Genomic DNA, 23,423 nt, shown 5'->3' with positions numbered 1-23,423 from the left:
ACACGCTCTGGGTCACCTGGAGCGCGGGGCAGCCTGGAGCCCCCGTGGTACCCACCCCTCATGCTTGACGTGTGCCTTTCAGGCCCTTCCCCAGCACCTCCGCCCTCCCCCCAGACCTACCGTATCATTTCACCCGCTGCCACTCGCAGAGCTGGGACAGGGTCTCCAGGAAAGGAAGGAGTGGGGCTTTGCCCCCGGAGGCCGGGGCTGCAGCTCCCTCTTCCCTCTGTCTCCTCGACACAGATTCGGGCCACACAGATGTCCCTTAGGTCCTGCTCGCTGATTTCTTAGGTCTCTGGGGTGACAAGGCAGGGAAGGGGTGATCATCGATGGCACAGTAGGAGACCAGCCAGGGCAGAGGCCCGTGGCTTGAGGTCCACAGCCCCAGCCTGTCGGCCCCTTGGACCAGGCTGCGAACGCCGACGGCTCCCCGACCAGGCTCACCACAGAGATAGGCCACAAGGGGGCAGCCCTGGGGTGCTCTGCTCGTGCCCCTGGCCTGGCTCCCTCTTGGCCCACTCCGGGCAGGGTGTAGGGAGGAGAGCAAGCGAAAGCCAGCTGGTGAGCGGTTGTCAATGTTTATTGAAAGACGAGGTGGAGGGTGGGCGCCAGCGGCAGCAACCTCCACCGGGGCACGGGCCGGGGGAGGGGCCGGGAGAAGGCTCTAGGGCTGAGGGGCAGGTTAGGCCAGGGCCAGGGGAAAGCCTGGCAGGCGCACAGGCCCGCCAGGACGGGCAGCAAGGCACTGGCCCGGGTCCAGCTCCAGGCCACACGGCCCGGCTGAACGGCGGAGGCTGGCACTGCCCTGCTGCAGGGAGTGCGCCTCGTCACCCTGGACAGCAGCGTTACCGAGCCCCTGGCTCAGGCCTTGAGACTCGGGCCGTCGGGTGGCACGTACATGGGCTCGACACGGGCCCAGCTAAGGGCATGCTCGTCAGCCCAGGCGAGCAGCTCGGCGGCGCGGTGCAGAAAAACCATGAGCCGGGTGTGCACGTGGCCCTCGGCTCCGCCTGGACGTAGCCGCGGAAGAGGCTGCCCAGGCTGTAACCCTTGCCGCCCTGGGCCCGAGTGCCATGGCTGTGGGCATGGTCCAGGCCCTGCGGCGCCAGCAGAGTACCCAGGCAGCTCCGTGCACAGCAGGGGGAAGTCATAATCGAAGCCGTTGTGCGCCACGAGGCACAAGGGGCCCTCCTGGCAGCTCAGGAAGGCCTGAGGTGTCTGCACCACAGCGCCGTCAAAGCCGGCCTTCGGGCACCTGGCCAGGCCCTCGCTGCTCAGGCCGGTGATCTCGCTGGCCTTGGCAGTGAACGGGCGCTCCGGGCTCATGCAGAGCGTGAGCTCGTCCGGGACCTGGGGCAGCACCGGGGCGTCAGACTCACCGCGCTTGGGGTTCTCCAGCGAGGAGCGGTGGACGGCAAACAGGGAGATCTCGGCGATCTTGGGGTCCACACTGGGGAGCCCGGTGGCTTCCAGGTCCAAGAAGACGAAGGTCTCAGCCTGGGGTCCCTTGGACATGGTGATGTTTTCACAGGGACAGTGAAGCCTACAGCTGCCCAAACAAGAGGCACAAAACCTGAGGGCCAAAGAGATGGGGATGCCTGGAGTTGGCCACCCACAGCCGTGCCCATGGCCAAGGTTCCAACCCTTCTGGGTTCACTTCCTGCCACTTCCCAAGCTGGGACCCAGAGACCAGGCCCTGTTACTTCTGTCCAGGATGAGGTGTCCTAGGGGGCTTGTCACCCCATCCATTGTGTCCTTCAGTCCCTCCCCGACCATCCCCACTTCTACCACCTAGTAAACAGCATAAGGAAGGCCTGATGTGCCCAGACCCCGGCCCAGTATACGGACAGGAAGACTATGCCAGGTCCATGTCACTGGGGACTTGGGGAGATGCAGCCCAAGATGGTCACTGACACACAGCGGCCAGGAGCCTCAGCACAGCACCCCAGGTACACACCCCTGGGGTCGGCTGCCGGGACGCACACAAGAGGGCACCTGAGAAAGCCCTCACGGTGATCCCCAGCCTCCCTGGCTTGGCCTGTGCCCTGGCACGCGGGTGCTGGCCCCAACCCGGCCCCCCGCCTGTCTCCGGGCCGCCAGCAGCTGCCATGCTGGCTTACCGGGAGCGGGCACTGCTTGGCTTCCTGGGCTGTTGGGCACCCGTCTCCACACAGGCTGCTCCGAGCTGCCTTTAATCTGTGGCCGCGCCCCCCTCCCCCCAGCTGCCTGTCGGGCAACCAGGAGGCCTGAGGCTGCAGGACCTGTGCTGCCAGCTCGCAGCCCCCTCGCTCGCCCACAGCCGCTGGGACACATGCCCCGTGTTTACAGATCGGAAATCCAGCTCCTGGGCCGCAGGCGGGGTCCCAACGATGAGCGAGCAGCGCAGTGCAGGCCAAAGGAACGTGTTGTCACAGGCGCGAGGAGGAAGCCCGAGCCCTCCGCTCAACCCTGCCTCCCAGTGTGACTTAGGTTCAACACCCAGCCCCAGGCTGGGGCATCTCCCACGGGGGCATCTCCAAGGCACAGCTCCCCCAGTCACCAGTGAGCCAGTTGCCCCTCGTGAAGCTGAAGTGAGCTGTAAGGACAGGCCTTGTTGTGGCTCATCTTCCACCAGGAATGGGAGATGGTATCTGTTTCTCGGACATAATGACCCAGAACTTCTCAGGAGCCTTTAGCAGAGGCTGCCAGGGAAGGAACAAGGGAAGCGAGGCAGGTGGGAGCAGCCCTCCACCGAGCCCTGTGAGAGCGGGGGTGGGGGCAGCCCGGAGCCACCCAGACCCCAGGCTCCGGGGCCTTCCCAGCCCCAATGGCTCAGGCAAGGGTGAAGGGCACAGTCAGAACAGGAGGGGAATGAGACGGCCCTCTGTGATCCAGGAAGCGGGTGACCTCATCCCCGGGACCTCCTCCCAGGGCAAGACATGCCAGCACTTGGCAGTGGGCGCTCACAGGCCCAGTCTCCTGCCGCAGGTCCTCCAGAGTCCCCTGGTCTGTAAAGCTGTCAGTGAACCTGGACTGTGGTGCCCAGGGGCCCGCACGTCCTCCCACCTCCCACGGCAGCCATCTAGGGTATGCTCCAGGCAGGCAGGGGACCAGGCCCGGGGGCTCTGGCAGCCCAGGTGGGAGGGGGCCCGGCGCCCAGCCCCTGGAGCCTCCTCGTCTGCAGCAGCCACAGGGGCCTTGGGGAAACGAAGGCGCAGATGCAGGGGCAGGACAGTGTGGGCGCAAGCGAGGCGGCGACCAAGCGGCCCGAGGGACGCCCCTCCCCCACGGCCTTCCGCCTGACGCTGGGCTCAGGGAGGCGGGGCCCCACCAGTGGTGCCGGCTCCCGCGCTTGAAGGGAGGGAGGTGGCTGTGAACGGCGCCCTGCTCACGGGAGATACAGAAAACAGCTTCCTGGCCAACCAATCAGGCCACCGGCAAAAATCCCCCAGGCCAGTGCCGGGTGACCTGGGGAGGAAGGAGGAGGAAGCACACGCTCCACTGGCCGCGACCCAGACGCAGCAGGCGCCAGCGGCCAGGCCGTGGGGCAGCAAGGAGACCTCACGGGGCATCCCCAAGGCCGGCCCCAGGGGAGGCAGCGGAACAGGGCGGGGGGCCGGGCGGGGAGCTCTGGCGGCATTCAGCCAGAGGTCGTGACGAGGCATCACCAAGCTTAACAGGCAGTGGCGGTGGTTCGTGGGACGGGCAGGATGGGGCAGACAACTAAGCAGCCCAGGCCGCACAGACGAGGGCAGGATTCACTTCGTGATACAACAAGAACTAACACACCACCGCAAAGCAATTATACTTCAAGAAAGATGTTTTAAAAAAAAAAAAAGTAGGCTGGAGGCAACTTCTTAGAACCTGAGCTTTCTTTCGTCCCCAGCTCACACCGCCCCGCCCCACCTCCGGGCCCTCGTCACGCCCTCCCCCCCAATCGCTGAAGGTACGGAGCACGTGGAGGGCAGCCCCGGGAGCACGTGGGCTCGCCGCTGCCTGGCTCGTCGGGGCAGAGCGCCCTGCTCCCAGGCTACTGCAGGCCATTGGGCAGGCCATCGTTGAAGACCTTGTATTTCCAGGTTACCCCTCCCATTCTGATGGCTGCAGAGAAAAGAAAACAGCAAAGTCAGTCCAGCACTTCCCAGCCCGTCTCTCCACTGGCCTTCCTCAGGTCCCAGGCCCCACCCGCCACCCCCACCCCCGAGCCAGGAGCCGTGAAGGGAGCCAGGGCCCGGTGAGCACGGCTGGAAGCCCCCGTGGGCGCCAAGCCGAGCCCCAGGCCGGGGTCCACTAGCTTGGCCACGTCCCTGCCCACCCCTGTCCCCGGAGCCCAGGAGCAAGGGGCTGTTCTGATTTTGATGCTGTGTGGATTTTAGTCAGACCAGCAACCGGTGCACACCCGTCCTCTGCCCTCCCACACGGCAATGTCGGCAACTGGCATTTGGTCGCGCCCACCCCAAGGGCGACTCTGAAGTCAGGAATCATGCGGTGGGCCTCAGCCACCCTCCCTACTCACCATCGACACTCCCTCTGGGGACGGTCACGTCTCTCCGCAGATAGGATTTGGGGGTGTCATTTGCCTTTACTAAATCCTCAGGTTTTCCCAACCTCTAGACGCCCCAGCCCCGCTCCGCTCCTGGGGCTCCCCCGACGCCGGGCGCGTCCTCAGCTCACACGTCTCTCCTTTGTTCCGGGCCCTCGTCCTGCCTTGCCTTCTCTTGGCTCAGGGCTTGGCTGGGTCGTGTTGTCTCTGGAAGCCTGGGCCCTGCTGCTGTGTCCCTGCTACTCCAGATTGCAGGAGACTAGGCCTGGGGATGCGTCTTCGGGGTCCACCTGCTCTGTACTCAGCCCTCAGCTCTGCGACCTCCGCCCTCCTCCTTCCTTCCCTTCTCCGCATCAGGCCTCTGTGCTGCTTTTCTTTGTCCTCGTTTTGTTTATCCGCCCCATTCTTAACTCCTAAGGCTGCCTGCTTGCGCTTCTCCTTGTTGGTTCTTCCTAGTTTCCTAGGTATGTTTGGACAAGATACTATGTTAATTCAACTTGGTTGGAAAGTTCTGTTATCTGAATGACCCATGAGGCCTACTTTTCCAGGTCTTTCTTCTCCCTTCCGTGGTGTTGGTCCAGGCTGGGGAGAGGAGGCCCTCAGAGGCCAGAAAGAGGTGGCTTTCACCTGGCCACCAGCCGTGTCAGGAGCCCGAGCTTGCCATGCGTGTCAATCATTTTCCTCACAGAAGAGCAGGCTAGTCTCCCTGGGAGCGCCAATCTGTACGGACCTGCTCTGCTTACGCCCTCTGCTTCCAGCCCACCTGCCACTGTCCCCTCCCTGGGACTGCCGGCCACACAGCCGTGGGGCTGTCCTCTTGGTTGCAGCTTTTTCCCCCCATTGCATCCATCGAATTGCCTCCATGGATTTTGCTGCTTCCAGAAATCTGTTTGTTTTCAAAATGCATTGATATTTTGATGGCCTGGGAGGCAGAAGGGGCTTTGGGTCCGCCCAGTTGAGCCGGTGACGGGTGAATGACGATGGGACGAGCTGCCCACCCACATCGCCAAGGCCCTGCCCACAAACTCGAGGCCACGGCTCTGGGCGCCAGCCCTGTAGGCGCACCCAGTCCCCTCACTCAAGCCCCTCACTTCAGGTGTGGGGACGTGCGACCAACATAGCCTGGCTACTGGCACCCAGATCGGTGGCCTAGCTTCTTATACGGGGAGGTGAAGTAGCACAGACACACGGACCTCCCACAGTGGCGGGCCCGAGGCCGCAGAGACCAAGGCCCTTACTCTCTCAGGTAGACACAAGGGAAACGCCAAGGCCCTTCCAACTGGCCCCTGGTGTGGAGTTGCCAGGGGTCATTTCTCTGCTGTGTCTATAGCCCAAGAACGAGTCTCAGACAACACGAGGAAGCGACACTGACCACTGCTGGGCTGGAGGGCTGAACGGGAAAGGGCGCTCCCCCCTTTGGTGCAGCGCTTGCACTCTAGACTCTCTGGATTCCATGGCAAGCAGACACTTCTCTGCAGGCACAACACAGGGGGGAAGCGGAGGGGTTCACGCGGCTTAGATGGGAAAGGCGAAGGCTGCCGCTGTCCTGTGAGCACGGGGCAGGTGGCACGCCGTGGAGAGCACTCGTGGTCACTAATGTACTAACGAGAGCATGGGCTGCAAGCACAGTTCTAACGACTACACACACAGGGGTGAGACTCACAGCAACAGCGGCGATGAGGATAAATGTTAGGATGGATGTTTACATGGAGGCTTCTGCTGCAGTTCAGTCAGAAAGAGACACTCCTGGGTGCCCAGGTATACATGTGGTGAGTGCGTGCACGAGGCCAAGAGCGGCGAGAAGGCCCGCGAATTCACGCAGACAGCCCCCCAAGGCGGTGGATAAGAGTTGGGGCAAACAGTAGACCAACCAGAAGGCGCAGAAGGAGAGGATGGGAAAGGAGGTGCCCACGAGGGCTCTGCAGAGCTCTGACAGTCCTGGGAATCTAGAAGGCCACGCGCACGCCCGGGGTTGTGCGGGCACCCAGGAGAGACCTGAGGCGGCCCTGAGCCGGTGCCTCTGCTCGGCCTCTAAGAGGGTGGGAGCAACAAGAAGTGCGGAGGAAGGAAGAGTCGTCAGCCACCTGGCCGAGCGTGGATGAGAAACACGAAGCTACATATACCCAAGGAGCTCAAAAACCTCCAAATGAGAGAAACGCAAAGCGACCCGCACCAAGACACACTATTATCAGACCGCCAAAAGCCAAAGGGCAAGAGAGGTCGGAGAACGGGAGAGAGAGGGGACTGTGCAAGGGCCTCAGCTACGAACCGAGGAATGTCAGCAGATCACACACCCCCACGTGGGCGGTGGGCGCGCAGGGAGAGAATTCTCAGCGGGCGGGGACAGCGCTTGGCCGCGGGCAGGCAGAGGTGGTGGGAGTCTCTAGTGTGCGAGGCATGTTCCATTTCTTAGCCGGGGTTGTGGTTACACAAGTACTGGCTTTAAAGTCATTGGAACTGGATTGAAGGGGAAATATCCAACTTTTCACTTTTCTCTCTCTAAGACTCAGAGAGAGAAAAGGCCATTTTTCTTATCACAAAAGAACAACATATATATATTATAAATTCAGATACAACTTTGCCCCTATCCAACAGCAGAAAGGTTGGAAGGTTCAAAGCCAGCGCTGACGAGGATCAGTAAGATGGAGACCGCTGGCCTCACCGACAAGACAGCGGGAACCCCGCCTCGGGATGGAAGCGCAAATGTCGAAAACATGTTCACTGCGACCTCTTTTAAACATTGACAATCAGAGGAGAAATTCTCTGTGTAATACATGTTCACTGGGGAATATGTGAAGGCTGCAGAGCAGGATAAAGAAAGACTAAACGAACTAAAACACCTCTGATTCCAACACAGAGCAAACCAGCGTCCATGTTCTAGCTGAACTCCTAGAAGGGATTCTTCTACATTTTTTTCCCTTTAGATAAGTGAAATCATACTGTATATTTCTTTTTTGTGTGTGTTTTTTTTTTGCGGTACGCGGGCCTCTCACTGTTGCGGCCTCTCCCGTTGCGGAGCACAGGCTCCGGACGCGCAGGCTCAACGGCCACGGCTCACGGGCCCAGCCGCTCCGCGGCACGTGGGATCCTCCCGGACCGGGGCACGAACCCGTGTCCCCTGCATCGGCAGGCGGACTCCCAACCGCTGCGCCACCAGGGAAGCCCCTGTATGTTTCATTTTTAACCTGCATTTTCCTTTTAGCATTACACGATACACATTTGCTCATGTCACTGTAATCGAGTTTTGAAACAACAAATACCGTCCCACCATATTCATATACCAGAATTTACTCACGCATTACCCAAGGGTAAAACCTTGGATTGTTTCCATTTGTCACTATTGTAAATCCTGCGACAGCATCATGTGAAACGGTATAAAACTAAAAATGACCTACAGGGTCAGCAGTAGAAAATGTTAAGTAAATTACAGCAAATGCCTGAAAGGACGTGTCTGATGATTTAAAATGTGACTTCAAGAACACGGGAAAACGCTTAAAATGAGATCCAAGGGAAAGGATACAATAGTGTACACATGTTGTAATTCTACTCACCTTACACAAAGAAATAAAAGATGACGAGAGGAAACGGAATAGAGGGAAACAGACCAAAATATTAACACCGACCATCTCTGGGCCACCACATTACGCAATGTTTTTAGTTTACCTCTGCACGTCTTTACGTTATCCCAATTTCCTACAATTAATGTTTTTATTTTATAATCCGTCAGAAGAGTTTTCAAGGGAAGAAAAACCTTAAGCATTGGAAAAAGAAGAAGAGAAGTGAGGGGCCAGTCCCCAAATGCGGGTCAAGCACAGAAGGAGGCAGGCACTAAGCCGAGGTGCACCGTGAAGGCCCTGTCCCTGCCCACCAGACGGGTGGCCACAGCCACAGAAAAGTGGTGACCACATACCTAGACTCATCACAGAATTGTTGCTGCCCCAACAGATCTGCTTGCCCTGCTGCTGCTTCGCCATCCGCACGGCTTTCACCGAGGTGTCAGTGACCTCCACGACCGCTTTCAACAGCTGGGAGGGAGGGAGGAAGGAAGGGAGGGAGGGAGGGAGGGAGGGGACTTGTGGGCTTGAATGCTGGTGGTCTGGCCCACAGAAGGTGTCTCCTGCTTCCCACCCAGGTTGACGCCAAACATGTGCGTCCACCCACCAGGCCAGGGTGAGGGCAGGTCTCCCAGCTGGAGAGTCACCCATCAGAGCTCCCCAGCCTAACTCCCTCCCCCCTGGCCCAGCGGGGACGCCACACTATCACGGACCCCATCCCACACTGAGGCCACGCAAAGCCAGGGTCACGGTGGGAAAAACACTGTCCCAAAGTAAAAGGGCATTTCTGACGGGAGAGGACTGTGCCCTAACTCAGCCTGTTGGTAGAACTGCAAAGGACAAGCTGGTCAGAGGTTTGGAAGTCTAGGAGCTTTTTTGTTAAAAAACCAAGGCCAGCGTCATGGAAGCCCTGAGCACATGTCAGAGTTCCACGCATGGTAACCGTGCTCGCCATCGTAACCAAGCCTCGCACTCCAGGCCAGCCTCTGGGGATCTGAGTCAATGCTGATGCAGTCAGCGCAGCAGCGTGAGGCCACTTTTCCTCATCTGTCTGAGCCGGGTCAAGGGCACAGACAGGCAAACATCTGTCTATCTGTCTGGCATAGTTCTTGGCCACACAAGAACGAACAGGCTGTGATACATTTGGGTGTTTCGTGAAGACAGAGTGAGGCCAATACAGGGACGGAAGCTGGAGCCGGGACGAGGGTCTCCCACATTCAGCTAGGACCCAGTGCAGGCCGTGCACCCGGGGTCTCGGCTCAGTTGGCACTCCCCTCCATGGCACCGTGAGAAGTGCCTGCCCCAACCCGCCACCCACTCGCAGGGAGTCCAAGCCTGTCCAAGCCCTCAGGTCCCTCACTGGGGGCTAGGGTGGCGCCTGGGAGGGAGAGGGAGGGGTGAGGGTGATGCTTACTTGGCTGCATGAGGTCAGAGTCTGGTACACGGCCTGGATGATGGGGCCGCACGGGCGGAGGTTGGGGCCTGGGCGCTGGCAGCAGTCTCCCAGCTCATCGTCATAGACTTGCAGGAAAGCCACGATGAGCTGCCGGAAGTCAGAGATGACCAGGCGCAGCTTCTGGTCTAGGGTGCTGGCGTCGGCCCCACCCACAGCGGCTCCTTGCTTGTGCTGCGCAAAGCACTGCAAAGCCAGAGGCGGAGGGTCCCTTGAGGCTGCCCTGCCTGTCACGGGGCACCAGGTCCCTAACCCACTTTGTGAGGCGGGGTCTGCCGCCCACTCCATGCTTCCCCAAACTGGGAGACAGACAGAAGACCAGAGGCCTGCATGGGCCTCAACATCCTCCTCGCGACCTCAGTAATGAGGCTGGGTCCAGGGCTGCGGGGAGGGCCACACGCCGGAAGCCCACCCGAGGACGGTCCTGTCCACTCCTCAAAGAGCCTCCCCACTCCTGCCTTCACGGAGCCTGAGTACCCATCACATTCTAGAAACTGGTGGGCACCCACCACCTCGCTTAGGCCTCCCGACACACTCATCGTAAAGACGGGGTGTCTGAGGCTGGGGTGGGCGACGTGCCTCGCCTTAGGACACGTAGTGGGGCCCCTGCGCCCCTACGGCCGGCGCCTCACCTCCACCCTGAGCGACTGCAGCTTCGAGGCACTCTCCTGCAGCTGCCGGGCCAGCTCTGCCACCTTGTCGTCCCCTGACTCGATGGAGGGGCTGGCCCTGCAGGGAGAGAAGGGGGGACACTTCTGCCCTGTGCCATCACGGGCACTGGGGCACCTGTGGGCCACGCACAGAAGGCTCTGTCCCAGGTAACAGACCGAGCGGGGCGTGTACCTCTGCCAGGCATTGCTCTGCTTGTCGAGAAGTGGCTGCACACCCAGGGGCCACGCATCACACTCGGGGCTCAGGAGCATCTGCAGGTGGGGGCTCAAGAAGAACTCCCCCAGCAGCGCCTCATTCTTCTCCCTGGTGTCCTCGAAGTGCTCTTTCACACTGCAAAGGCAGCCCCAGGGCCACGCCATCACCGGCCAGAGACCCAAGAGGCCAGATGAGACCAGGCAGAGAAGCCAGGAGAAGGCATCTCCTCCAGTCTCCGAGAGCCCACCCACGTGCGGAGACACCGCGGGTGCCCACCCTCCGCCGGGGTCAGCCCGTGTTCTCCGAGGCCCGCACCACACCTTCATGCCGACAGCCTGGCACCTCGGGTGGCACCCCGGGGTGGGGGTGGGGCTTCCTGCCTAGGCTTGCGGCCCACAGCTCCTGGGCCAGGGAGCAGCCGCCTCTACGGGAGCGGGGAGCGGAGCCCCAGCCGGAGCTGTGCCCGGGGCTGGGCCCCTAGCCCCTCCAGCTCCAGACGGAGGACCAAGGGCGCCCACCGGCCGTTCCAGGGAGGGCCCGTCCCGAGCCTTTACCTGCGACAGCTGGAGCCTCCAACAGTCAGGCTCCGGACCACGTCCAGCAGCTGGTCCATGAAGCGCAGCTGCTTCTGGGCACAGGCCCGGCCCTGGGCAGGAAAGGCCACATGCACTCACTGGCCAGGCATGCCACGTGCCCCCAGCCCGCAGCTGGCCCCTACCCAGCAGCGTCGTGGACTGGCCTGGGGCCCCTGGCACAGCAAGACAGGCCATGGCTGTGGCCTGCGCCGAACCCACTCCTTGCGGGGAACAAGAGCTCGTCCCCAAGGGGCGGCAAGCAGCCAGGCCTTACAGCCAGGCTTCCCAAGTGGCAGCTGACTCAGCCCCCTACCCCAAAGGCGGCTGGGACTCCCGGCAGGGAGCTGTCCGGCCAGGAGCTCAACTCCTTCCTCCTTCCAGAAAGGGGAGGAGGCTCACGGCTGATCCCCATGATGTAAATACAACCTGAGGGGCCCAGCCTGCTCCCTAGAGCCCTGCATAAGCAAGGATGCTGGGAGGTAAGTTGGGCCCGGCTTTCCGCTCGAGCTCCTCGCTGGCCTGCCCTGACACACCGCTATTCTGGGGAACGCACCAGAATGATGCGCTCAGCCAGCATCACCGGTGACTCAGTATAAAGCCCTCCAAGAAGCACCTGCATTTAAAGTGGGCTGAGAGCTCGGTGCTCTGTGACCACCTAGAGGGGTGGGAGGGGGAGGGTGGGAGGGAGACGCAAGAGGGAGGAGATGTGGGGATATATGTATACGTATACCTGATTCACTTTGTTATACAGCAGAAACTGACACACCATTGTAAAGCAATTATACTCCAATAAAGATGTTTAAAATAAATAAATAAATAAAGTGGGCTGAGAGGGAGAGGGCTGAGAGGCTCCTGGTGGCATCTCAGGCCGGGCAGCCCTGTGTGGGGAGCAGATCTGGGGACAGGGCCACATTCTGCTATCACGTTTGCAGCTCAGTTCCCCGTTCACGAGTCTCATGGCTGCGGCTGCCTGGCTCTAGGCTGTGTAGCCACGTTGACAGGACCAGTGCCTCCGGAAGCTTCTGGCGTCTCCATCTCCTTGCCCTCGGCCTGCCACTAGCTGCTCATCACTACCTCTTGTTGACTCATTCTCCCAGCCTGGCCAAACAGCACTGAGCCTGAATGATACACCTGAGGGGCAGCCTGGGAATAGGAGGTGGGAGGTGGAACACTGTCTAGACAAGAGGAAATCCTGGGCCGAAATATGAGACCAAGTGCCACTCAGGATCTCACAAAGCCTTGACCGGTGGCCAGGGTTGCGTGCCGTCCCCTCCTCAACAGACCCGGCTCCAGGAGACCCCCCCCCAAGCCCAGGAAAGGGTAAGTGCCCCTCACAGCCTGTACACTGAAAGCTACAAAACATCTCTAAGAAAAACTAAAGAAAACCTAAACACGTGGAAACACAGCCCATGCTCAAGGATAGAAAGAGTTAATATGGTTGATGGTAATACTTGCCAAAGTTATCACAGATTCAACACAATCTTCATCAAAATCCCCACTGGATTTTTTGCACAAATTGACAAGCTGACTCTAAAGTTCATATGCAAATTCAAGGGACCCCTAACAGCCAAAACAACCTTAAAAAAGAGCAAAGTTGGAGGATTCACATGTCACAATTTCCTACAAAGCTACAGTAATCAAGGCAGTGTGGTACTGGCATAAGGACAGACATATAAACCAATGGAATAGAATAGAGAATCCAGAAATAAACCCTCACTTTTACGTTAACTGATTTTCCACAAGGATGCCAAGGTCTTTTCAATGGTGCTGGGAAAACTGGATAGCCACATGCAGAAGAATGAAGTTGGATGCATACCTTACACCACACATAAAACTAACTCAAAATGGGTCCAAGACCTAAATATAAGAGCTAAGACTATAAAACTCTTAGAAGAAAACACAGGTGTCAATCTTAATGGCTGGATTTGGCAATAGAGTCTTATATATGAAACCAAAAGCACAAGCGACAAAGAAAACTAGATAAACTGGATTTCAGCAAATGCTAAAAACCTTTGTGCTCCAAAGGACACATCGAGAAAGTGAAAAGACAATCCACAGAATGGGAGAAAATATTTGTAAGTCAAATATTTGATGTGACTTATATCCAGGATATATAAAGAATTCTTACAACTCAATAATAAAAAGACAAATAACCCAATTAAAAAGCGGGCAACGGAAGCGAATAGAGACTTTTCTCCAAAAGATATATAAATGGCTAATAAGCACATGAGAAGATGTTCAACATCATTAGTCATCAGGGAAACGCTAACCCTTCACACCCACCAGGATGGCTGGTGTCAAAAAGATGGACAAGAACAAGTGCTGGTGAGGATGCGGAGAAACTGGAACCCTCGCACATTGCTGGTGAGGATGTAAACAATTGTAAAATGGCGGCTCCTCAAAAAGTTAAAACAATTCCACTCCTAGCTATATACCCAAGAGAACTGAAAACACGTCTTCTGTCAAAAACGTATAAAGAACAGTCAGTCACAGCGTTGCTTATAATAGCCAAAATGCGAAAATAATTCTTTCAAATGTCCTTTTTAAATTTTAAGGGTAGGTGGCAGGGTTTCTTTGACTGCTATGGGGGTGGATTAGGCCTGCCTCTGCATGGAAGCCCACGGGTGGGCAGCACATGGGGGAAAGTGCAAGGGCTCAGGAGCCAGAAGCCTGGGTTTGAGGCCAGGCTCTGTCACTGGGTAACCTTGAGAGACTTGTCTGTCACCTTCCCCATGAGATGGGGCTAAGACAAGTACCTCCTGCCAGTGTGGGTGTGACAGTTACTGGCACGTAAAGTACTTACCACGGTGTCGGTGTGTATGAAGTCATCCACCAAGGACAGGATGTGCTCTCTGCCCCTTCGGTCATCACAAGCCAAAGATCCTTCTCGGCCTCCTCAGCCACCCTCCCCTCTCGGCCCTAGGGATGGCTGGGGTCTACCCAAAGGAATCCTATGGGTTCCTGCCCCAGGGGGCTAAGGAGCGGGGACTGTGGGTGCTAGCTCCTGGGCCTGAGGGAAGAAAGCCCTCCCATGCCCACCCCAGCGTCACCGAGGCCCCCGGCCCATGGGGACAGAGGGCCTTCTGTTACCTTCAGGAGCTCGTGGTCATCCAGCCCACACAGCATCAGCTCATGGCCCAGTTTCACCATCTCTGTTGGAACACAAGGACCCAGTTACCACAGACACCCACCCAAACAGGCAAGGACACCACACACCCATGCAGGGTGCCGAGTGCTTCCCTGGTAAGGGTGCTCCTGCGGTAGCGTCAGCAGGCCCAGCGCCCATGAGGCCGGGTTGGGCCTGCAAGACCCAGGTATACAAGGATGCAGGTGGAGGACACGCCAGGTGCCAGGACTGCCTCTTGCTGTGTGACCTACGCCCAGTCACTGCCCTTTTCTGGGGGCCAGTTTCCTCACCTGAAATAAGAGGTTGCACTCAATGCTCTCCCATACAGGGAACTCTTGCTTCTAGCAGAAGCCAGCCGGCTGCCTGAGGAGCCCACAGAGGCCAGGGAGCCTTCCAAACATGCTGTGTGTCACCGTTTCAGAGACCTCGCCAAGCCAAAGCAAAAGGAACCATCTCACATTTGTCAATCTCCTGCACACCTTTCATGCCAGCATGTCCCTTCATTTTGCTGGCAACCCTAGGAGATGGCAACCCTTTCATCTCACAGATTGGGAAACTGAGTCCCTGCATGGTGCAAGGAATGCTCGGCCACGTCTTCCAGGGAGCCCTGGGCATTTTCTGAGTAACCATCTGGTATACGAAGAAAGGCCAGAACTTGGAGCCAGAAAGCCTGGGGTCAATGCTAGCTCCATACCCCCTCCCCCCAGCCCTGCAGCAATGCCCTTACCCTCACAGCTCCCACCCTCATATGCCTCAGTGGCAGGACACACATCTGCTTTGGAAGGTTTGGTGCTAGAAGCAAGCAGAGCATCCATGTGAAAGCATCAGTCATCCTGGAGACACGGTACAAATGCCAGTTATACCCCCAGCACATGCGCTCAGCCCACATCCCTTCACCCCAAATCGTTGCGTACGCCCTGGCCCCCTCTCACTTAGCCCACATCCGAGTCTCATCGTGGCCAGACTCGTGCCCTGTTAGACCCAAAGGCAGGCTGCAGCCCTCCTCAGAATAAAGGCCAACATCCTTCCGCGGCCCACAAGGCCTGGCCTGATCTGGCCCCGCGGCCCCTCTGACCTCATCCCACCCCTTGTCCTCACTCTACACTCTACATCCAAGCTGCCAGCCACACACAAGCCTACCTCAGGCCCCTTGCGCTTGCTGTTCTCCTGCCCTGAACGCTAACCTTCCTGATACCTGCCTGGCTCCCTTCCTCCCTTCCTGCATGGCTCTGTTTTTTTAAACAAAGGCCTTCCCCAGCCACCTTGTGTCAACAGCTCCACCCTCCTCCCAACCCACCCGAGCACCACCTTGCCTTCACCTGGCTTGTTTACGGCGCTTCTCACCATCTGATGCACTGAGAATTTGGCCGCCTTCTGTGCATAGCTGTCTCTCCCAGCTAGCAAGTGAGCTCCGTGAGAGCAGCACGATTCACTGCTGCACCGCCAGCACCTAAAACAGTGCCGGGTGCACAGTGGGTGCTCCATAAACACCTGTCACGTGAATTTGTGGCTTCTAATCCCCCTACCTGTCCCGGTTTCTCCCAATTATACTCTTTCACAAGCACTCATGTCTACCACCTGCTCTGCCACTCAGCGCACTCCCACGGGGTGGGCAAGGCTGAGCACCCACACTTTACAGAAGAGGAAACTGAGACTGGGAACGGAAAGGGCCAGGGCTGGCACCTGTGTGTGCATGTGTGTTAGAGGATTCAGGTGTGGCCTGATGACCAGGCTCGCCCGGCCTCGACACGGTCCCATCAGGAGGAAAGTGCTGGACATGACAGTGCTGGGGAGAAGGGCAGCGCCTCTGTGCAGCCCAGGCCGGCCCCCGGGCCAGCCCCGCAGGCTCCAAGACACAACCCCTGTTCTTCTGGCCCACTGCAGCCTCGGGGACAACTGTCCCCAGATAACTAATTTGGCAGTGCCAGCAGCGGCACGGGTCAGGAATCTGGGGTCCAGCTAACCCACCCTGGAGCTGGTGGGGGGAGGGAACACAGGCCCCTGGAAGGATGGACCTTTGGAAACACTGTTGTGTGGGCGAAGAGCCAGCCACCATCTTGAGGACTGCAATGCACTCCCCTTTACCTAATGTTCATTGCTGGGTTAAGGACAGTTTCTGCCAAAAAACGATCAAAAAGAAGCGGTTCCAAGATAAGGCCCCACAGACCCACAGAGAGCTGCCCAGCGTGCTCCCAGGAACGCCTCGTGTCGCGTGCACACACACACCAGTGCAACGTGGACGGACCGCTGGTGGCGTCAGCAAGAATGGCTGTCTCTGCCCCCGGCACCTCCGTGGATGGGCTGGCAGGGTCTCCTTCACGTGTGCAAGGCAGGGTGGGTCCTAGCAGGCTCTGGTAATATCCACGGAGTGCGCACCATGCAGGAGAAACCACCAGTCCAATGGGAAATTCGCGACCTGCTAAGGAGGCCGTGCACCAGGTGAGAATGGCCCCGAATCCGCCATTCAACACGAGACTCCCACAGTGGAGACCCACCTTGGATCTTCACCTCGGCTGAGGCCCCCTTAGGTGAGCTGAACCTGTCTTGCCAGGAGGGACAGACCCTGCAGGGAAAGAGCAAAGCCAGTCAGGCCTGAGTGGGCTGCAGGGGCCCCTCATACCCCTCCTTACACATGCTCTCAAAAGCGAATCTTTGTGCCTAGGTGCTAAATACCACTGGAACACTCACTTTAAAATGGATAATCTTATGTGATCTCAACTCCGTAAATTATCAGAGAAACAAAAAACCAAAATATTTCTGAACGCTTACCTCAGAAATGTGAATGTGAATACCGAAATTAAAATTCTCACAATAAGGCTTCCCTGGTGGCGCAGTGGTTGAGAGTCCGCCTGCCGATGAAGGGGACGCGGGTTCGTGCCCCGGTCCGGGACGATCCCACGTGCCGCGGAGCGGCTGGGCCCGTGAGCCATGGCCGCTGAGCCTGCGCGTCCGGAGCCTGCGCTCCGCAACGGGAGGGGCCACAGCAGTGAGAGGCCCGCGTACCGCAAAAAAAAAAAAAAAAAAAAAAAAAAAAAAAAAAAATCTCACAATAAAAGACGTGAAATGACTGCCCAAGAGAAAACACTGAGTTCCTCAGAGCACTGAGCTCTTTATCAGGAGGAACCCGGGGGCTGGCTTTTCTTGAAATCATGGCGCAGGTCTATTTGGAGGATGTCCGAAACGGCCTTCCCTGCTCTGGCGTCCTTGCAGGCCTGGCTTGGGCCCCCTCTCGCACCTCTATGTGTGTGTCTGCCCTTCTCCGCCTGCAGCGCTTTCTTCCCGCCCAAGCCAAGCACACCGAGTTGGCTCCAACTCATCCCATGAAGCCCACGGCTGACATCACCGCCCCAGGGAAGCCAGGGGCGGGCTGGACATGCCTGCAGCCAGCTTGGCATCCTTCCATCACTGCGGGGCCTGGGAGCTGTCTTTCCACTGCGCTCTGACCGCCCAGACTTCAGGCTCACCGAGGCCAGGAGCTGACTTTCTGTTCTGTGTTTCTAGGCCCTAACATGGCAGCCAGCACTGAAATGGTGGCCAGTGGGCATTAACGAATGGATGACCACAGCCCCATGTCACAGAATAATCTGCCATTAGTAAATGCCCATGCTTAGCTCTCTCAACAGAGGGGATGTTTCTAAACTAACATAAGTTAACAGGAGATGATGCTACCCCAGGTCACAGCTTTGAGCCATTCGAGGGCTCCTAGCGTGGGCTCTGGGGTCACAGTCCCAGCCTCCCAGGTGGGGAAACAGCAATCCCAGCTGTCCCCCTTGGCTTGGTGGAGCCCCAGCCTTGATGATACCACACAGGTAAACGGGACGGTGGCCACCTATAAGCATCTTGCCTTAAGATGCCAAGCTGACGAGCAAGACCATTTCCAGACACAGAGCACATCCAAAGGCAGTAAGGGGTGCAATACACTGGCAGGCGTCACAAGTGACACACAGCACAGGCCTCCCACTGGGTCTCTTCCATGAGAGGGGTGCAGTCTGAGCGCCGCGTCCCCAGCCCCAAGCTCCACGCCTGGCACAGCACCGAGGCCATGGGAACTTCGCTCCAGCTGCTTGCCAGGGAGCCCCAGGATGACTGGGGCCAGGACCCCGCCCTGCTATGGCAGTACGGGGGACCAAGCCTCAGCCCCAGGGACCTGCTGACTCACTTGTCATGGTGGGAGAGGGCAGGGTCGGTGTTCGGTGGAAAAGGCTCACTGTTCCTTCCCTGTCTTCCCTGTTCCTTCCCATGCCTCCAAACGCCTGCATCCCAGGTCACGCCTGCCCCAACTACGCTGGGGCCCTGGAAGCTAGTGGAGCCACCCTGACCCGACCTGAGGCACCAGCCGCCCCCCACCCCTCCCTTGCAGGACTGCAGGGAAGAGGGGGCGGGGCAGCCACCCTTTCTGCCAAAGAGGGCTGGGCGAGTAAGGGCGGGAGGAGGAGCCCCCGCTGTGTGAAAAGCTAGGAGGCTGGCCCTGGGCCTGGTTGCTAGGCAACCTTCCCACTCACAGAGCACCAGAGAGCAGAGAGCGCTCAGTGATCCATCAGGCTGAGTGACCTCACTCAGAAAGGGCTTTCATTAGAGTTGATTTTCCTGAAGCAGCAGGGAGCAGGGCAGAAACTAACGGTGCTCAAAGCCTTGAACGCAAGTACAGCTCTTCGGGAGCCTTAACCTCAGCAATCTAGGGGCCCCACGGCTCTGCCCCGCCTGTGCTGAGGGCCAGCTTGGCATAGAGGACCCCAAGAGCCACCATGCCCAGCCCCCCAGCCAATGCCGCGTGCAGTTTCCAGGTTCCGCCCAGACAGGGGTGAATAGGTGGCCCTAAAGGAGGCTGAAGTGGTGAAGCCACGTGCAAAGAAGCCAGCAGGAAACTGGGAGAAACCGGACTGTGCAATCCTCTGGCCACCGAAAGGCCTACGGCACTTCTGCCGGCTTGGGAATCAAAAAAAGCAACCGGACATTCCCTGGTTGCTTCTTAAAAGGATTCTGTTTCTTGTATTTAAAAAAGCACTGAAAGCACCTGAGGACTGCAGCCAGAGGCTCTCACCCATGCCCCCTATGGCCAGCAGAGGGACCCAGTCCCCAGCTTCCACATGGGCCAGGCAACTCTGGGCTGCCTCCCACGAGAGCCTCTCTAAGACCTGACTCTGGCCTCCCTCCTCCTGGAAGCGTGTTCAAGACCCCCGAGCTAGCCCAGGCCATCCCCACTACTATCTCTCCTCCCAGGTCCCTGGACCAGGCGCTGGTACCTCCAGGGCCAACAGTGCCTGTCATGAGAGCCATTGCCATTCCAAGCCAGGCTCCTGCCATCTTTTCCCAGGGCTCTTGCAGCAGCCTCCGTTATTGGTCTCCCTGCCTCCAGCCTCTCCCCTCCAAATCCATCCACCACAGGACTCCCAAGTCACCCTGCCAAAAATGCCAATTTCAGTATGTCACTCCCCTGGTCCCGTGCCTGTCCTGCCCAGAGCGTAAAGTTCAAAGGCCTTCACGTGGCTTGGAAGGCTCCACATGAGCTGCCCTGGGCTGCCATTCAGGCCACTGCCGCCCGGCTCTCCCTCCCACACCTTGACTCCCTGCTCCTGTGGAAACGAGTGCCCACCATGTCTCGTTCCCTCCCAGATCAAATGCCACCTCCTCCCTGCCAAGGTCCACAGCACTCAAGACTGCAGAGGTGCGCCCAACACTGGGATCAGTGCCTGAGCCTCTGTGGCCACTAAAGTCCCAGGTCCTTGAGGACACCCATCCGTGTCTGAGGCACCTGGAATGGAACCCCGGTAAGCATGTGTCTGTGCACCTACTTGTCACCCCACAGCCTGGAGCATGTCTTACATATGTTTAACGCTGCACTGCGACCTGGGGCTGATGGCGGGGGTGGGGGTCCCACCTGGTGCCTGCCCTCCAGCAGCTCCCAGTGCTCTGGAGAGCCAGACAGGACAGCAGGCCAAGACCCAGCCAACAGGCTGAGGGCTCTGGCAGGGGTGCACTCAAAAGGCTGTGGGTGTCCCGAGGAAGGAGGAATACGTTTTGCCCTGGGAACTGGAGACTTCTTAAAAGGAGACAGGACGTGTGAGCTGGGTCTTTGAAGGCTGTATAGGAGTATGTGTGACATGCAGACGCCTGGGCAGGCTTTGCTTCCCTTGCACGGTGCCAGGCACACACACCCAGCTGCACCTTGACCCAAAGGACTTGGAAATGGGGTCTTGGCCCTGCCTGCCACTCCTCGGTGGCAAGACCTGAGACAGTTCCCGACTCCAGCCTGACCCTCAGCTTCCCAGTCTGAAAATGAAAGGACTGAAGTACATCATTTCCCAGGTCCCTGCCAGCTCTGAAACTAGTAGTTACGGCAAGAAAAAACGCTCAGAAGCCAAGCTCAGCTTCTGTGAGGCGGCAAACAGGAGCTGAAGCACTTCGCGGGGCACTTTCTTCCCAGATCTGAGCACGGCTTCACCTCTTATCTAAACAGCTGCCCTCACAGTGACGGGGGATGGAGGACAGCTTCTCAGACAAAGAACAAACCCCATCTTCCCCCCAGCGGGTTGAGTGGTGCCCGTGTACCCCAGGGCTGGGGGAGGAAGAAACCAGGCTGTTACCGTGCATACATCCACTCCAGGATTTCCAAGCGGTACTTCGAGGGGCTACACAGCAGTTCCTGAATGGTCTTTGGTTCTGTGATATAAAGACCCTGGAGGAAGGGGCAGCTGAGGTCCTAAGCAAGGAAAGGGAAAGCCAGGAAGCTTTAGAAAGCCAACATCAGCGAAGGGCTGAAACGCACATCTGCAGTCAGGCTCTCAGCGCACCTCCGTTCACGCACGTTCCCGGCCGCCCAGCACCCACCAGGCGGGTCACACACACCCCACCACCCCCGCCGGGCGCGCCCGGCACACTGGCAGCGCTGTCGATCGCGCCCAGAGTTCAGTCCCCCTCGTCCGCGGCTCCGGCCGTCCGCCACTCCCCCTCTTTTACGGACGCCCCCTCGGAGCGCAAGGGGTAGTTTGACGTGGTAGCAACTAGGGGCTTCGGAGAGATTCCGATCCCGGCTCCAGGCTGGGGGAGCAAAGGGAAAGGGGAGGGAAAGGGCCGACGGGGCCGATCGCGGACGGGAGGGAGGTGTCGCGGGGCGGGGGGAAGAGGAGAGGGGATGAGGGGAGAGCCGGGACGGGGTGGGAGAGGGGAGGGGCGCGCGGGTAGCGGCCCCGGGACCGCTGCCTGACCTCGCGGGGCGGGCCTCCTCACCACCGCTGTCACGGGCACTGGCCGCTGACTCGGAGGGGGAGGCATGGACCCCGCCCATCTGTCTCCCCCGGACCCCGCGAGCTCCTCGAGTGCCGGGCCTGTGGCCCCCGATCCCCGCCGCCCGCCCCTGCACTCACTCCGCGCGCCCGGCCGGGTCTTGCAGCGACAGAAGCTCAGGTGCGGTAGGCGCAAGGCGCCTGCCTGAAGTACCAGGCAGTACCAGAATGAAGGCCTGGGGCCGCCCAAGGAGCCGAGAAGGACGCCCCACCAGCCTTCCCCCGCAGCAGGACACAGGGCGCAGCCTGCAGCGGCGACTGGGGCGGCGCGCCCGGCGCCGCCGACTTCCGCAGCAGGCCCTGCCCGCCCCGCCGCCCGGCCCCAGCCGCCCCGGGGCGGCTTCTCGGCCCCGCAGCACCTTCAGCTTCGCGAAGACCTCCACGGCCGCCTCGAACATGCTGTCGTCCCCCTCCTCCTCGTAGCCTCCGCAGCCGCCGCCAGCACCCAGCAAGGCCATGTTTCGCGCTCGGAGCCGCGCCCCGCCCCCACGCCCCGGGCTGACTGGCCGGCCCAGCTGCCAATCAAGCGCCAGCCGGTGCTCCTCCCGCCCACCCGCCTTCACCGGGGCCGGGAGCGGCCCACCCCTCCCCCACTGCGCCTTTCCCCTGGGCCGCGGCTCCGCCCAGGAGGCTGACCTCAAGGAAGGGGACGGAGCTGGGGCTGGCGCTCAGTAGCCCGCTCTCCCGCCACCCTCCCGCCCGCGGCCGGGGCGGAGGACTCGGCCGGGAGAGCGCCTTCCAGGAGAGGGCGCTCCTACCCTAGTCGGTTTCTCCGCGGGAGGACGAAGCGGGGCCTGGGTGACCGGACAGAACTGGGACTTGAGCGCCCCATCTCCCAGCGCGGGGCTCTGTCTCCGTTTTCCCACACTGACAACTGTAGTCAGAGGGAGGTTTCATGGGTTCGAATCCGGCCCCAGCTGTGTGACTTTGGGCGGGTTACCTAACCTCTCTGTGCCTCCTTACCCTCACCTAATGTGGGTAATGAAACCACTTACCTCCTTGGGTTGCTATGAGGATGGAATGAGGTAATAATTCCTATAAAATACCTAGAACAATACCTGGCATGCAAAAAACACTATGTACATGTTCACTATTATTCTGCTGGGCCCTGCCCCTTCCACCTACCCTTCCTCCAGTCTGTCTTCGACCTTCTGGAAGGTTCTGTGCCTCCTTCCTGCCCTGTCCACTTACAAATGTCTTTGCACCTCTCATGTCCCTCAAACTCAATGAGTCCGAAATGACATTTGTCAGCCTGTCCTCCCCACACACCTCCAAAACCCCCAGCTCAGTGAATGCCCCCATCCCCCGGACCTGCCGATCAGATGAGGTAGGAAGGAGCTGGAGGGTGGCTGGTGCCCAAGGAGTGGGGAAGCAGCAGCAGACAGCTGCTGCCAGCCCTCCTTGATCCTCTCCAGAGTCTGTCCCTGCTCTGTGCCCCACCCTGCCATCTCCTGGAGGGTGGGATCAGGGGCAGGTCTAGAGGCGAGGAGACCTAGGGACCTGGCAGGAGGCAACTGCAGTCCTCTGAGTGACAGGAGAGGACTTAGCCCTGTTCTGGGAGAAGGGGATGGGCAGGCGTCTGGGCTAACAGGAAGGGACCCCAGCCCGGCCTTGCGGGGCAGGGCCTGATTCCCTACTGAATGGTTTGGAATTGCAAGCTATTCTGAGGACACAGAGCCTCTGAACTTGAGCTGCAGGGGTGCCCCAGCCCAGGGACCCAGAGACTTGAGCTGCAGGGATGCCCCAGCCCAGGGGCCCAGGGACCCAGAGACTCACAAAGCAAGTCTGCTCCGACGTGGCTGCTGACTTGGGCCCTTCTGGCAGCTGAAGGCTGGAGGGGTCTTTGGGTTGTTTTTTTAAATCTTTTTTTTTTCCCTTTTCTGTTTTTGTTTTTCTTTCTTTTTAAAAAATTTCATTTCCATCACAGCCCCAGCTCAGACGTTCAAATTCTTGTGGGTTTTCCTGTGGATCTTTCCTAGGACTAGGGAATTTGGCGGGAGAAACCATGGCAGTGTGGTGGCCTTCCCCACCCTCCCCATATC

At 59.1% G+C, this 23,423-nt stretch overlaps 2 protein-coding genes across 9 annotated transcripts; both read right to left on the bottom strand.

Moving 5' to 3' along the window:
• Window positions 1–301: 301 nt before the first annotated feature.
• Window positions 302–3,736, bottom strand: TREX2 (three prime repair exonuclease 2). The gene is given in 4 exon segments (XM_030760997.2): window positions 302–995; window positions 998–1,125; window positions 1,127–1,573; window positions 2,121–3,736. Coding segments are annotated over 3 exon segments (651 nt in total). The 5' UTR covers window positions 1,516–1,573; window positions 2,121–3,736; the 3' UTR covers window positions 302–861.
• A 154-nt stretch (window positions 3,737–3,890) lies between these two features.
• Window positions 3,891–21,860, bottom strand: HAUS7 (HAUS augmin like complex subunit 7). Of its 8 annotated transcripts, none has more exons than XM_089903983.1 (12): window positions 21,741–21,856; window positions 20,683–20,798; window positions 16,594–16,661; window positions 16,325–16,517; window positions 15,418–15,548; window positions 14,062–14,123; window positions 10,951–11,042; window positions 10,373–10,531; window positions 10,162–10,258; window positions 9,491–9,715; window positions 8,433–8,547; window positions 3,891–4,080 (listed from the first exon to the last, which is right to left on the bottom strand). In XM_089903983.1, exons 1-12 carry the CDS (start codon window positions 21,837–21,839, stop codon window positions 4,010–4,012), a joined length of 1,428 nt encoding a protein of 475 aa, XP_089760109.1. In that variant the 5' UTR covers window positions 21,840–21,856; the 3' UTR covers window positions 3,891–4,009. The 8 variants fall into 8 exon arrangements, with proteins under 8 accessions (XP_089760109.1, XP_089760113.1, XP_089760110.1 ...); XM_089903987.1 differs by having other exon boundaries at window positions 9,491–9,619; XM_089903984.1 differs by having other exon boundaries at window positions 16,325–16,514.
• Window positions 21,861–23,423: the final 1,563 nt, after the last annotated feature.

Source organism: Delphinapterus leucas, chromosome X, assembly GCF_059928025.1.
Source record: "Delphinapterus leucas isolate spDelLeu-1000000601 "Yukka" chromosome X, BTC_Dleu_Yukka2, whole genome shotgun sequence".
Taxonomy (NCBI): Eukaryota; Metazoa; Chordata; class Mammalia; order Artiodactyla; family Monodontidae; genus Delphinapterus; species Delphinapterus leucas.
Note: the sequence above shows the minus strand (reverse complement) of the source record. Positions and strands in the feature narration are given on the sequence as shown.

Excerpts from the sequence above, each read along its gene's own strand:
- HAUS7 (XM_089903983.1), bottom strand. The coding sequence starts at position 21,839 with ATGGCCTTGCTGGGTGCTGGCGGCGGCTGCGGAGGCTACGAGGAGGAG. Across the intron at positions 15,549-16,324 it reads GGTCCGTCCACGTTGCACTG|GTGCTGGCGGTGCAGCAGTG; the intron begins GTGTGTGTGTGC and ends GCACTGTTTTAG. Across the intron at positions 4,081-8,432 it reads CAATTCTGTGATGAGTCTAG|CCATCAGAATGGGAGGGGTA; the intron begins GTATGTGGTCAC and ends TTTTCTCTGCAG.